This window comes from Onychostoma macrolepis, chromosome 06, assembly GCF_012432095.1.
Source record: "Onychostoma macrolepis isolate SWU-2019 chromosome 06, ASM1243209v1, whole genome shotgun sequence".
NCBI lineage: Eukaryota > Metazoa > Chordata > Actinopteri > Cypriniformes > Cyprinidae > Onychostoma > Onychostoma macrolepis.
This window is the reverse complement of record NC_081160.1, coordinates 6,890,102-6,905,290: the sequence shown is the minus strand read 5'-3', so window position 1 is coordinate 6,905,290 and position 15,189 is coordinate 6,890,102. Positions and strand designations below refer to the sequence as shown.

At 35.8% G+C, this 15,189-nt stretch overlaps 1 protein-coding gene across 1 annotated transcript; it reads right to left on the bottom strand.

Moving 5' to 3' along the window:
- Nucleotides 1-251: 251 nt before the first annotated feature.
- tspeara (thrombospondin-type laminin G domain and EAR repeats a) lies at nucleotides 252-14,896 on the bottom strand. The gene is made up of 12 exons (XM_058779308.1): nucleotides 14,292-14,896; nucleotides 11,275-11,495; nucleotides 8,959-9,185; nucleotides 8,569-8,659; nucleotides 8,304-8,460; nucleotides 6,479-6,610; nucleotides 5,863-6,095; nucleotides 4,269-4,458; nucleotides 3,059-3,291; nucleotides 1,354-1,532; nucleotides 1,160-1,261; nucleotides 252-596 (listed from the first exon to the last, which is right to left on the bottom strand). The coding sequence occupies exons 1-12, from the start codon at nucleotides 14,368-14,370 to the stop codon at nucleotides 443-445; spliced, it is 1,998 nt and encodes a 665-aa protein (XP_058635291.1). The 5' UTR covers nucleotides 14,371-14,896; the 3' UTR covers nucleotides 252-442.
- Between the last annotated feature and the right edge of the window lie 293 nt (nucleotides 14,897-15,189).

Sequence of the window (15,189 nt, the reverse complement as noted above, 5' to 3'; positions counted from 1 at the left end):
TATTAATTAAACATTGTATGCACTTTCCACAAATGATTGTGCCCTATTTATGGAAAATGTATGTTGGAAATAAAAGCTAAATGTGCCCTCATTTCACTTTCTTGATTCACAGGATGTCCAATGTGCAGATGTTAACTTCTTGAAACAGAATAGTCTTTCCCACAATGTCATTTTAACAGTGATTTAAGGACACATTTGTGAGATTCACCACTGAAAGTTTATCTTGCATCTTGATGGTCCTTTTTACACAGATGAGGTAGTTTTCAAGAAGTATCAAACTCCATAATCCACCGCTGTCAGCTTGAGTGACTTCTCTGACATTAAAGAGCTTCTCATCAAAGTGTTAGTGGTTTGTAAGTCAAGAGAAGAAGAGAACGATTCAGTTCTATCAACTTCTGTGGCAAATGATAAAAATAAGCAAAAACTGAGCAATTGGGTGCCCTCAGTGGATCCTCAGCTTGAAGACTTTGGAGAGAGGTGTTTTGGCACTGGAGTACATCAGGTATGAACCCTCATCTGAGGTAAAGAACTCCCAGTCACTGCATCCAATAGTGGGTAACCGATGGACGGGAACAAAGCCCTCATATCCCTGCCATCTGAGAGACACAAAAACAATAATACTGAAAAGTAATCTATCTTCATTTGCTTCAATATTCATTTATGGTTTATGGCACTGATATACTGTAATCATATATAGAAACCCATTTCCTTCACACAATACAAAAATAAAAAAGTCACTTTTTATCTCCCAATTCTTTCTTTTTTTTCTTTCTTGCAATTCTGGCTGGATATTTATTTTTTTATTATTTATTTATTTAATTATGAGGGGGAAAGCCAGAATTGTGTGAGATTTATTTATTTTATTTTAATTTTGTTTTATTTATTTATTTTTTGAGAATTGTTATTTCTAAATTGTGAGATGTATACTGTGAGAAAGATGGAAATGGGCTTCCATATTATGATAATATTTGAGAAAATAACTATTTCAAATCATTTACAGATCCTATAGTCTTGTCCTGGCTATAGGCCTAGTTGCATATCAGAAAATTGTTGTTTTATAAAGAAATACCATGAACACCTAAATGAAATTTATAGGTTTACTTATCTCTTAAGTCATGAGTTATGATCTGTGTATAATGTTTGAGCTTTCAATCATTACCTGTATATAACACTGTTCAAAGAGTAAGATGATCCATCATAAGAGTTGGCTACGACTAAGAAATGCTCATCTCCAACCGAAAAGAATTCCCAGTCCACTGCACTGTCAGATGAAATCAAGTCAAAAGATATGGATAATTGATTCTCAAACCCATAAAAACAGGGGGAAAAAAGCCTTTATAGTGCAGGCTTTACCTGTATGTTACAATGTCTTGGAACTTGAGGAACATCTTGGTTGTCATGTCAAGTTCATATATAGTTGAGTTGATGGTATAGAGGCTTGGTCCTCTCTCACACAGCATGTGTCCATTAGCAAGAGCTAGGAAGACTCTGTGTCCAATCTGAAACATCTCCCAGTCTGTAGCCCCAAATGTCTAGAGACATATAGGTTGAGAAAGAAAAATAGATTTGGTCTGGTAACAATATGTTTTCAAAAGCATTCATGCTGCCATGGCTTTTATCATTGCCTTTAAATTGTATAAGAGGTCAAGGTAAAAGCCTGCTTACACTATTTCTGATAAGTAGAAGTTAAACCTCAGAAATATTTCTATACTAGGTTAACATAGTTGTGTGACACATTTATGGGAAACACAGTCCTGCTGAATTGACACTGACTGCATTCACAACTTCATGAGATCCATATCACATCACTGTGATGTATGACTTTGATTTTGTTATATGGTAAGATCTCAAGATTTTAATTATAGTGTAACATCATCTAAACACTTGATATTAACAAAAAAAACCTCTTCTTGTTCTTTTTCTTCCCCCCTGTAAAACACATCTGCACACAGGGAAATTCCCTTCTGAAACGGCTGACAACATCACAAGCGGTGAGTCTGCCTTGTTAAGTCTGTTGACATGTACTTTGGATAAGTGATTTAGAGAAAATTCAACAATGATTGAAAAATTTTAACATTTTTATAGACTTGAATGAAAGAAGCCATTACTTCCGACTTCCGATTGCTAATTTAACAAAAAAAATAGTATTTTTTTTTTATATTCAATAAAATGTTCTATTCAACCAATTTTTAGGCATAGTTTTCCAAAGAAATTCTAACATTATTACCCCAATTTTATTTTGTCTGCAAGCTGCAAACAACCTGCAATTTTCCATACAAAGAAAATGTATGGTGACTTATATTATCAATTTGAACATCAAATCGTTTAGACTACTTTTATTAATTTTAAGGCTTGGAAGTTTTTTGATTTTGGAGTTTTACCATCCAATTAAGTTGTATTTTTAAAAAAAAAGAAAAAAAAAGTGCAGCTCCAACAACGTGTCTAAGCTTTCCTAGGTTTAATGGAAAAAAAGAATTGTTCCTTTTAAGTGTTATTTATCAGAAATCACCTTTCTAAGCCCAGTACACATGAACATACATTTTCTATATCTCATTTTTCCTATTTATTAAGTGAAAATATATTATATATTTAGTAAAATCATTTGCGTGAAGAATTAAAAGTTTGTGACAACAGGATTTCAAGCAATAAATCTCTTCAGTAGCGGTTCAGTTGTCTTTTACGGCGGTTAAATCTTCTGTTCACCCTATACTTAAACAACCCCAGCTATACTACAGATACCCCGAGGTGATTCTGTGTGAACAGGTGTCAGGTAAAAAAAAAAAAATGTTGCAACTGGGAAACACCTACATGGGTCCATCATTCATCTTTTTTCATGTGCGTGTCATGGTTTTCCACTTCATTTACCTGTAATATATTTCTTAATGTGCAACTCAGGATAGAAATGTAGCTCATGTACACCAGTGTTTCCATTCAAAGTAAACAAGCTCTAAATGATCATCAAGTTTCAGAACGATCCATTTGATTTTAAGCTATCAGAAAGTTCCAGAATCTTGCGTCCATCACAGGCATTTTGAAATGAAATGCTTTCTAAACTCACCCTTATAGTCTGAAAAAGCTGAAAGGCTCCACCAAGCCAGATGTAGATGGATGAATCTGTTTGGGTGGAGGTGCCGTCAAATGCATTGGCCACTGCTAAGAAGTGGTAGGGCCCTACGGTGAAAAACTCCCAGTCATAAGCTCCTGATGTCGAGAGAGTTTGGTTCACCTCAAATGTCTTAGTGCCTGGGTTCCACTTATAAACAACGCTGTCAATGTTGTGATTGCCATTCTCTGAAAGGGATGACAGGAACATAATGTAAGGGTTTGAAATGATAATAAATGTAACTAATGGCACCTGTTTTAAGAGCAGTAACAAAATGAAATGCTGATACCATCTACTGAACTGCATCAGAGGCTCCAAACTTATCAGTCCATACACTAACAGTCAAAATAGTATGTATATATATGTATTTAAAATAAGTCTCTTATGCTAACCAAGACTTATTTATTTGATCACAAATAAAGGAAAATTTCATTTTTGAGGGGGTGGGGGTGGAATGTAATTGCGAGATATAAACTTTTTTGAAAAAAAAAAGGTAGAATTGCAATATATAAACTCAGTTATTCAAAGTTTTTCATGCAGTTACACTTTCACATCACGCAATTTATATTTTTTTTATATACTTTTATTTAATTTTTTTCTCAGAAATCTGAGTTTACATCTCGCCATTAAAAAAGACAATTGTGACTTAAAAGTCACAGTTACTTTTATTAATGAATTACTTAATTATGTTTTTCTATGGTGGAAATGGGCTTCCATAGAATTGCGAGAAAAAAGTCGGAATTGTGATATAAATGTAAAATTCTGAGATGTAAACTTGGAATTGCGAGAAAGAAAGTCAGTCAGAGTTTATATCTCACACATGACCCAAAATTGCAAGACTGCAGAATTGTGCAATAAAAAGCCGCAATTACATTTTTATTTTTTATTCTGTGATGGAACAGGCTTCTATACAATATTCTTTTATTGTATGGCAAATGTATCTTCAAATATCAAATATTTTGTGATACACAGATGAAAGGAAGTTATATGAGTTTTGGAAAGACATGATGCTGTGTATGAATTTAAAAGATTTTTTTCATTAAACGTTTATGGTGTGGTGTCAACTGAGAAGTATTTAGCAGTATTTTAGGGCAGTTATGTATAAGCCTAGTTAGGCACCAAGGAATCACTTGGTTCGGCCTCAGTACACCGTTGTTGGACCAACCTGTTCGGTGATTAGCCACAGCTAAAAAAGCTTCATTATTAATATGAAAGGCCTCCCAGTCACGAGCGCTGTGCGTCTCCAGGGTCTGATAACGCACAAACTTCAGCCTCTTATTACTCCACCTATAGATCACAGACAGCTCTCGCTCTCCGTCCGCCGGGCCCACGGAGTTCGACACTGCCAAGAACATCTGGCACACATACAACACACACAGTGATAAATGAGCCTGATACAGACAAACAGAGATAAAGTTACACTTACTATCAGTCAGCCCGTCATTTGGCTATCATGAATCCAGCTCGCTAAATTTAGAACAGTGTGAAGATCAGGTGGTAGATATACTGCACTATATAGCCTATATGAGTCATAATTTCACCCAGGCAAAGAGTTTAGTGATGTTTTAACTGATACAAATACAAACTCGGTGATATAATGATGATGATAATAGTCGTAAGGGGCTGCAGGTTTCAACAAAGAACTTTTATTACTTCCTATTCTTTATAATTCAAGATCTGTGTGATATAATTAAGACTAAACAATTCCACTGCAGACAGACAGATGTGTATAAATGATTCATTCGGGGAAGGGAAAGCATCAGACTTTAAATTAATTTCTGTGATTGACTACACTAGTGATTTAAAGTTATTGCATATGATTGACTGAGTGTAAGAAACACCACATCAAAACACACCTGTCTCCTGCAGTGCAGTGTAAAGTCTGTTCTCTGTGGCTCTGTGGAAAATGTGCAGATCACACTTATGGTACTGAACCACGTCTAGTGTATCTCTAAACCCAGTCTCAGTTCTTACATGCCCCTTACCTCATTCCTGACTGTAAGTCTCCCTTAACATTTCACCTCAGGCCTTTTCTGCCAGTAATTCTTTTCTAATGAAGTGCCAATCACTGCTCTCTACAGCTGCACTGTACAACCTTTGCCTGTTTAACTACAAATTCAAGTCCTCTGTTTAATGTGTTTAATGTCATTGATGTGACCCTCATTGTTTTTTTTTTTAATTTGTGTATTTTATTTATTTATTTTAAGACTGTGACTTCAATAACCATTTTAGTGTCAATTTCTTAGTTGAAATTAATGATGATATTGTTGTTTATCATAGTTTTTTTAATATATATGTATATATATTCTAACCTATTCATTTAAAAAAGCAATTATTTTAGCTTTTAAAAAAGTTTTTAAAGAATTAAGAGTGAAAAGAGTGTGACTAGAATACATGTCCTTTACAGTTTCAGTCTCCAGTTCTATCAAGTTTTTTTAATAAGACACAATTATTATTATTTAAAAAAAAAAAAAAAATGGTTAGGTTATATAACTGTCCAAAGATTGTAGTAAAGAAACAACCGAAATGCTGAAATTCAAATTCATTTTTTTTTGTTTTTTTTTTCCTGAAAAACCTGCCAAATCAAAATCAGTACAATGAAGTTAGGACTTTTTTTTTTTAAATGAGACACTTTGGTTTTAAAAGAATTGTAAAAATCTGATTAAATTGAAATGATTAATATGTCTAAACTCGCTATTCGCTAACAGCTGTGCCATTTGAAAGTTTTAGACTTTGACAGCATTATTGTCTTTTCTCACCTTCTTCCCTATAGTGAATTGCTTCCATGCCTGGGCCTTAAAGGTGCTGATGTTCTGGTAGAGCTGGAAGTGGCCGTGGTTCCAGCGGTAGATAGCAGAACCTGGTTTGTTGGCCCGATGAGCCATAGCAGCAAACAGCCCAAACGAGGGAATCTGGAAGAGCTCAATGTCCAGCGTCTCTGAGGTGGTGTAGAGATCCTGGTAATCATCTACATAGTCTAGTCTGTCTTTCTCTGTAGATTGAATAGCATTAAATAGAGCTGCTGAGACTTCAGCTGACACAAACAAAAAGGTGTCAAAAAAGCATCCCCAGGGTTTTTTTTCATGGTAATCATAAAATACTATTGTATTACCCTTTGATATCATCACCACTGTCACAGTACTTTTTGGTAAAGGAACTGGTCCATTATGCTTATGTGAACAATTATAAGATATGAGATTTGAACATTGCATGATAAATGTAAATGTAACATGATTTTCTAAATTAAAATGGTGGACTCAAATCTCTGTTGCATCATTGTTTAGACTTTTTTCGAAAAAACGCTATCATGCTATAGACAGTTTGTTTTAGATCTAAAATAACGATAATAAACAAAAGTGATCTTTAGTTTCCTACCTTGCAGCATAGAGTGCCAGTATGCACCATCACATAGGAAAAGGCCTCTTTTAAGCGTGTCAAACCAGAGTTGTCCCTGCTCTGCCGCAGTGCATGCTGGTTTAGACCCCAGAGTCACACGGACCTCCGTCTCTGAAGATTGAAATGAGAATGCAAACATACAGAGCAAATATGTTTAAAGTAATATTCTTTTTGAATGACATGAAAATATATTGTATTTGATGAAATCTGTGATTAATGGATTATTCAAATATATTTTTTTTATATGTTAATGAAATTGGATGACTATTTGTAATGGATATACCTCATCAAAAGAATATGGATATGAAACAAGTGTTTCAGCGTTTCATCACAAGCGAAACAATCTGTCTAGTCAGCTCAGGCTGTGAGGGTGTTAAAGTATTAACCAAGGCATGTAATCTAGATCAAAGCTGCCATTAGCTCATTTAAATTGTCAATACAAGTGATATAAACACAGCATTGTTTGTCATGCCCAAGATGTGTGCCAGCGTAAACCCGCACCCACTCAATCACTGACAGCTCTCACTGCAAGCGGCAGAACCTCTGTTTTCCTTTTCAGACCGAAACAAGTGTCAGATGTTTAGTTTGGGACCATAACTCAATCTGACCACGGGCAATATGCCACCGGTGTGGTCTTTCACACCACAGATCTGTTCTTTTCTTCAAAATGTTGTCCATGGCTCCAGTCATGAGATACAATAATTTCTTTGTAATGGTTCAGTGTAACTCAGTGTTAGCATTGGCTAGGTTGATATGTTTAACCAGCTTATTTTCTTTTAAGTATCTCCGTTTTAATTTTTATTATGCCCCTATATGTGTATATATTATGTCATATAATTATATGTGTATATATTAGTGCTATCAAACGATTAATCGCATCCAAAATAAAATAGTTGTTTACATAAAATATGTGTGTGTGCTGTGTATATTTATTATGTACACATAAATACACACACATGCATGTATATATTTTAGAAAAATGTTATGTTTATATATTTAATTGTTTATTCATTTATTATATGAATATAAATATAGACATGTAAATACATGTAAATATTTTCAAAATATATACTGTATGTGTGTGTATTTATATATACATAATAAATATACACGGTACACACGCATATTATGAAAACAAAAAACGTTTATTTTGTAGGCGATTAATCATTTGACAGCACTAGTACTAGTTTTTAATAATATCAGAGTTATTCTTTTATAATATAAATAATTTAATTTTATAATATCATATAATTTTATAATGACTTTGTGTGCTAAACAGATAAAAAAATTAAGATGCTATTCAGTGATAGCAACCTTTATAATTGTTGAAAATTGAATTGTGTTCTAGTCATATGCATTTGGGTTGGAAATAAAAAAAAATTATATATATACAAACACACACACACACACATAATTCAATCATATAATACACTCTTAAAAATAAAGGTGCTTCACGATGCCATAGAAGAACCTTTTTGTCTAAATGATTCCATAAAGAACCTTTAACATCTGAAGAACCTTTCTGTTTCACAAAAGGTTCTTTGTGGAGAAAGAAGGTTCTTCAGATTATAAAAAGGTAAGGAAGAGATGGTTCTTTAAAGAACCTTTGACTGAATGGTTCTTTGTGGAACCAAAAATGGTTCTTCTATGGCATCGCTTAAAGAACCTTTTGAAGCACCTTTATTTTTAAGAGTGTATATATATATATATATATATATATTTTTATTTTTTATTTATTTTATTTATTTTATTTTTTGTCATTTTAAGATGTAACATCATTTGAACTGAAATATTTAAGTTTTACCGTATGGAGGAAGCAGGACGTCATTTATCTGGGATTTCATTGGCAAATTTGACAGGATTGTAGGGACAGAAAGCTCAACCAATGATGGTTTGAAAGAGGGACACACACGTGGCGTTGCGTCTGATCCGGGCAAAAGGACGAGCTGCCGCAGTAAACCCTTAAGAAAGAAGACAGATCATCATCTTACCAACAGGTGTGCTTATGTGTATGCTAATATATTTTAAATAAAGCAAATTAAATAGCAATATCAGAATCCAACGCTTACAGAGAACAGGCCTTTCCACTTCCTTCGACTTCCAATGTGGAATCTTGAGGCATCAGTGCTGAGATCAGAGGGAAATGGCTGTTTATGGATCCTGAAACCCATCAGGGAAAGTACATTACTCACAGATCTCAACTTTGAACTGCAGCAATATACTTTGTTTCTGAATCTATTTTTTGTGGTTTGGAAAGATCCTGCTTCACTATTTTTAATACCACTATGTAATAAAATCAAAATTGCATTTAATTTGTATTTAATTGTTCAAGAATTCAAGAGTGCAAGAGTATACGCACATTTTGGCCAAGTAATTGTAAGCAAAAAACTAAATTTAGCTCTGAGGTCATCTATATGCCTATATATTGTGGGGTCTTTCCACTACCGTCACAGACTCACAGTTCCAGTGGGATGCCGCAGTCCAGGGTGAGGGTGGCATGGTGACCGCTGACGGCTAACACCATGCTGTGCCAGTGGTTGTCCGCCAGGCGGATTCTTTTAAAGCTGAGACGTTCCCTCCCCATTGAGCCCTGATAGATGAGATGCACTTTCTCTTTAGAGAAACGCATGCCAAGCAGGAGTTGATCGACATCCTCCTTCACTACAGCGAACAAGTACTCATTCTTCTGAAAAACAGCAAGCACAGATTCAGTTCAGAGACACGGGAAAGATAGTCAGGTTTATGTTGTCTTTCATTTGGCTCATTCACAATATCATTAATGTGATATTTTATATCAATAAAATGAAGTTTTAAAGAAATAGTTCTCCCAAAAATGAAATTTCTGTCATCATTTACTCCCCCCTCATGCCGTTTTAAACTTGCATGTCTTTCTGTCTTCTGATGAACATAAAAGAAGATATTTTGAAATTGCTGATAACCAAAAAAATGTTGGTTCCCATTGACTTTCATTATTGAATATAAAAGAAGATATTTTGAAGACCCATATGACAAAAAAATATATTTTTTTCCCTCACCAAAATATATTTAAATTATATGCTAACTATACAGTGCTGCTTGAAAGTTTGTGAACCCTTTTCTATATTTCTGCATAAATATGACCCAAAACATCATCAGATTTCCATGTAAGTCCTGAAAGTATACAAAGAGAGCCGAATCAAACAAGTGAGAGAAAAATATTTTTTTTGTCATTTATTTATTGAGAAAAATGATCCAGTGTTACACATCTGTGCTTTGCAAAAGTATGTGAATCTCTTGGATTAGCAGTAAATTTAAAGATGAAATCCATCTGTGCAGAGGTGTTTTCAGTCCGTACGTGATCTGTCAAAGTCTGATCATGTTTGTGGAAGTGAATCATGTCACGAACAAAGGAGATCACTAAGGACCTCAGAAAAAGAGTTGATGTTGCTCATCAGGCTAGAAAAGGTCACACAACCATCTCTAAAGAGTTTGGACTCCACAAATCCACAGTCAGACAGATTGTGTACAAATGGAGGAAATTCAAGACCACTGTTACCTTCCCGAGAAGCGGTCGACCAACAAAGACCACTCCAAAGCAGAATGTGTAATAGTCTGCCAGGTTGCAAAAGTTTCCAGGGTAACTTCTAAGCAACTAAAGGCCTTTCTCACATTGGCTAATGTTAATGTTCATGAGCCCACCATCAGGAGAACACTGAGCAACCATGGTGCGCATGGCAGAGCTGTTCTCCAAAAAGAAAATTGCTTGCTAAAGATCATGTGGACAAGCCAGAGGACTATTGGAGAAAGGTTTAATGGATGGATAAAACCAAAATAGAACTTATTGGTTTAAATGAGAAGCTATTATGTTTGGAGAAAAGTACACTCTGCATTCCAGCTTGAGAATCGTATCCCATCTGTGAAACATGGTGGTGGTAGTATCATGACTTGGGCCTGTTTTGCTGCATCTTGGCCAGGACAGCCTGCCATCATTGATGGAACAATGAATTCTGAAATATAGCAGCAAATTCTAAAGGAAAACGTCAGGACATCTGTTTAAGAACAGAGTCTCAAGAGAACGTGGGTCATGCAGCAAGACAACAAACCCAAGCACACAAATCATTCTACCAAAGAATGCTTTAAGAAGAACAAAGTAAATGTTTTGGAACGGCTGAGTCAAAGTCCAGACCTTAATCCAATTAAAACGTTGTGGAAGGACCTAAGCAAGCAGTTCATAGGAGGAAACCCACCAACATCACAGAGTTTAAGTGGTTCTGCACTAAGGAATGGGATAAAACTCCTACATGTTATTGTGCAGGACTGATCAGCATTTACAAGAAACTTTACCTTCAGTTACTGCAGCAAAAGGGGGTCACACCAGATACTGAAAGCAAAGATTCACATACTTTTGCATCGCACAGATATGTAACACTGGATCATTTTTCTCAATAAATAAATGACAAAGAAAAAAATCTCTCACTTGTTTGATTCCATTCTCTTTGTCTACTTTCAGGACTTATATGAAAATTTGATGATGTTTTGGGTCATATTTATGCAGAAATATAGAAAATTCTACAGGGTCATCTCAAAAGATCAGGGAAAATGTTCTAGTGAATTCTAAATTCTAGTGAAATGATGACTACAATGCACCAGAGTGCAACTCTGATTGAGTTTGGAGTAAAATATCTTTTCTCAACTAAAAAATTAAAAAATTGAGACTTATTTAATAATTAAGTTGAACTGGACACAAGCGTCTAACCCTTTGCCGATCTGTGCATTAGATGTCATTATAAGCATACCTTCATTCTGGTGTGAGACACTTTTACAGTGGCCACTATGGAGAATTCTGCAGGGAAGAGAGGGCAGTTAATGAACAGCTGAGACGATGGAAAAGTGAGTGCCTGCGTAGGACTGAAGAACTGGACCCCACGAGCGCCTCCCTCCTGCACCATACGGACCCCAGACAGAGCCTCTCCATTACGGGGCAGCACTCGAGACAACAGGTCCACTGGATGGAGATCTGGAGAGAGAGAGGAGAAAGACTTAAGAGAGGAGTTGAGGAAACCTGAAATTGAGGACCCCATGCCAGAAACGAGGTTTGGCTTGTTAGCACGCTTGGTCCAGTTACCCCCTGCTGCTAAATGCAGTAACTACACCCTCTGTGTTTTTTGGGGGGGTTTTTTTGCAAGTACAAATATATGGTAACCTGTACCAAAACTAAATGGTACATATTTGTACATTTTTTAACCCTAATATATATATATATTTGTACTGTAAAGCTACACTTTATTACCTAATGTGTACAAATTAGCTTTCGAAAGGGTTCCTCCCAAATGTTAGTTGATAACAGTTTTGTTCTCTTTTTTTTTTGAGAGTGTACCACAAATACTTCTAAATAAGTCTAAATTAAATGTCAATAGGATTCATTTATTCATTCAAGGGCCCTCAAAAATATGAAATTGACAGCTCAGAATACAGTAGTTTCTAGTCAAGGATTTTGGACTGTGCGTGTTCTTGTGGTGCCATCAAACAATCAGCTTTGTTAGGACATTATTTTCCTTGTTGTGATTTTATTTCTCAGGTGACTGCCACAAAAACTTCTGTGCCTAGAATTGAGTGGTCATTAGTGAAGATGGGAGCAAGAAGTTTGCATCCTTCCGAGTTTGTCTGTGCCAACTGAATAACATGCCATTCAAAATGGGAACGCTAATGGATGGATTGCAGACTATAATTCCATTAAGTTCAACAACCAGAAAGTGTCCAAATAATTTTTTGGTTCATTTTGACCATAGTTGTATGTTTTAATACAAGAAAACATATCTCTTTGTGAAATGGCATGCATGTACCATCATTCTCTAAAATAAATAGCATTAGATTTTATATTTTATGTAATTCTATTTACATTTATGTGTTTGGCAGGCATTTTATCCAGAGTGACTTGCACTGCATTTAAGGTAGGCCTACACATTTTTATCACTTTTTGTTTTCCAATGACCTTGGCACTTCTATCAGTTTAAGCAACAGGAAGGCTATGAAATCCATTCATGTGGCTTATGAATCTGAATACTTTTGGTGGCCTGAAGTAATCTGAAGTATTTTTGCATCTGTGGATGAGAATAGCTCTTGATATAGTTTATCTCCCAAAATATGCAAATTGCCTTCCATGCAAAATATACAGAGGAAAGAGGGGGAGACAGAATATTTATCAGCTCTCCCAGGTTTGCAGAACTGACAAAACCCTGAAATTTGATTTACTGTCATTATACAATGGCATGGTTTAAAAACATGTAATTGTCGACACTGATAGCCTTGTGGGCATTGCACCGACATACAGCACCGTTGCGCTACAGGTGTCCCGAGTTCGAATCCCCACCCGAGGATCTTTCCTTACCCCTTTAGATTTAATCTATGAAATATGTAAGTATACATTTAATGCCAGCAAAAGGTTCAACTGATGTTCTCAAATATTTTTTTAAATTTTTTACTTTCCTACTTAATTTCCAAACTACAAATAAATGTGTAGGATGCTTCAGATGAGAACACACACACACTGATGACAAAGAGATGTCATCTATAGATGTTCAGTGACAGGACTGCAATTCCCTAAACATTCTCAACATTCTTTGGTTCGTCCACATTATTGTGGTATTTACAGCTTCTATTGTAATAACAGTCCTTCAGCTGAGCTCATTGCCCTAATTATGGACCATTTAGATGGTTTGCTCTTACAAAAGCAATATTTTAAAATACCACTTAAGGAATTTACTTTGGTAATCTTCTGGTAAACTCTTTTTCATATTAGCATTTTTCATTTTCTCATTTCTTCTGCATTGGTATCTAATGTAATTGCCTTCGTGGTATGAAAATGGGAGAATTTAAGCCCCAGGGATGTCGCCGGGTTTGGGAAGAGTTTTAAATTTTTCCATTGTAGAGACCAAGCCGTGAATCAGCATGACAACATGGATACACCACCAGTCTTGTGAAGCTGCCCATCTCTCATAGTGAAAGCATTTGTGTGGCACAGATTTCACAAATTAGTAAGCATTCATTTCTTCTATTAAAGGGATAGTACACCTGAAAAATTAATTTCTGTCATCATTTACTTACCCTCAAGTCGTTTCAAACACAAAAGATATTTTGAAGAATGTTGGTAAGTCAACAGTTTCTGTTCCCTATTGACTTCCAGTTTTTTTTTTTTTTTCATTTTATGGAAGTCAGTGGGGACCAGCAGCTGTTTGGTTACTGTCATTCTTCAAAATATCTTCTTTTATGTTCAGCTAAAGAAAGAATTTCTTACAGGTTTGGATAAAACTTGAGGGTGAGTAAATGATTACAGTACTTTTATTTTTGGGTGAACTATCCCTTTAAGTGACATTATGGTGGTCCGCATGACACATGATCAATTAATGACGAATTAGATTTTTTTTGTCTGAAAATGAAATTGTGACTGTCCTGCAGTGTCATTTCCACCATAACAAACAACTTTTGTCCTTATAAGCCGTATGCCGTTGTGAATGACATGAAGGTAATTAGTATCCATAGTTGAAGAACTATATTTCTATACACACAATCCATTCTCCGATTGAGGATTTACAGTTTCATTCAAGATTTACAACCTGGACCTGATCTAATCTGAAGAATTTTATTACAGAGGAAGTCACTTTTTCTTAGTGTCTGCTGATAGAGAGATAAACAGATTGTAGTACCAGTGATTTAAAGTTTAACAGTTTGTTGTCATATACACGTTATTCAGCTATTGCATTGAAAATACTGGTAATTAGAGAGCAAATAAGCAGGGTTATGTGCGGCATCTCACCTGTACAGGGTTTCCATGGCACTACGGTCACACTCTCCGTCAGTGGCAGAAGCAGCAGAAACAACTGCAGTCCTTCCATTGGATGTTGATTTGTCAATAAAAAATGTCCTTACAAACTTTTGATTGGCCACAAAAATGTCCAAAACATGAAATTCAGAAAGTTGTCTGCTGGTCAAGATGCCTTTATGTCCTGTATTCTTTGTTCCTTGAACTGTCCAGAATAGAGTCTGTCCCTCATTGTTTAATTTTAATAAAAGAATCAGTTCAACACCAATGAGCCATTAGCTACTTAACAAAGTGATTTCTTAAAAATGTATGTGAACAGCAAGCACTGGGTAATGTTTCAATACACAATACAAACTAAATGAAAATTCCTGTTTTCTGTACTTCTTCCCAAGAAAGTCCTTCCTCATCCACTTAAATGCTAATCATTAACAAGCAGGTCAAACAAGTCAGAGCCAAAATACTCTGAAAGCTGTAATCAAAGTCCTGAACATCCGCAAGCCTGTGCTTTTCCTCTCTTCTTCCCTTTTGCTCAGGTGCGCAGAGGCGTCCAGAAAGCAGCAGTCAATTCACCTGTCACCTGCAGGGTCAGAGGAGCATGTTAACAGATCACAACTACAACTGAGAGCTCAAGGGGCAAACGCGGTGTATTTAGAGAGACATTCAAATGAAACCATGTCAACACGAGAGGAGGGGCTCAGAAGGAGGTACAGAGCCTGAGAGAAAGGCAGACAGAGAGAGAGAGAGATTTCCTGCGGTCCTAATCTCAGTATTTCATTGCTTCATAACCCTCCTCCCTCTCTCTCTCTCCCTCTCTCTCTCTCTCTCTCCCTCCCTCTCTCTCTCTCTTTCTGTTTTATTTTCTGATTCTGGGTGGAGTCCCTCTCTGTGCCCT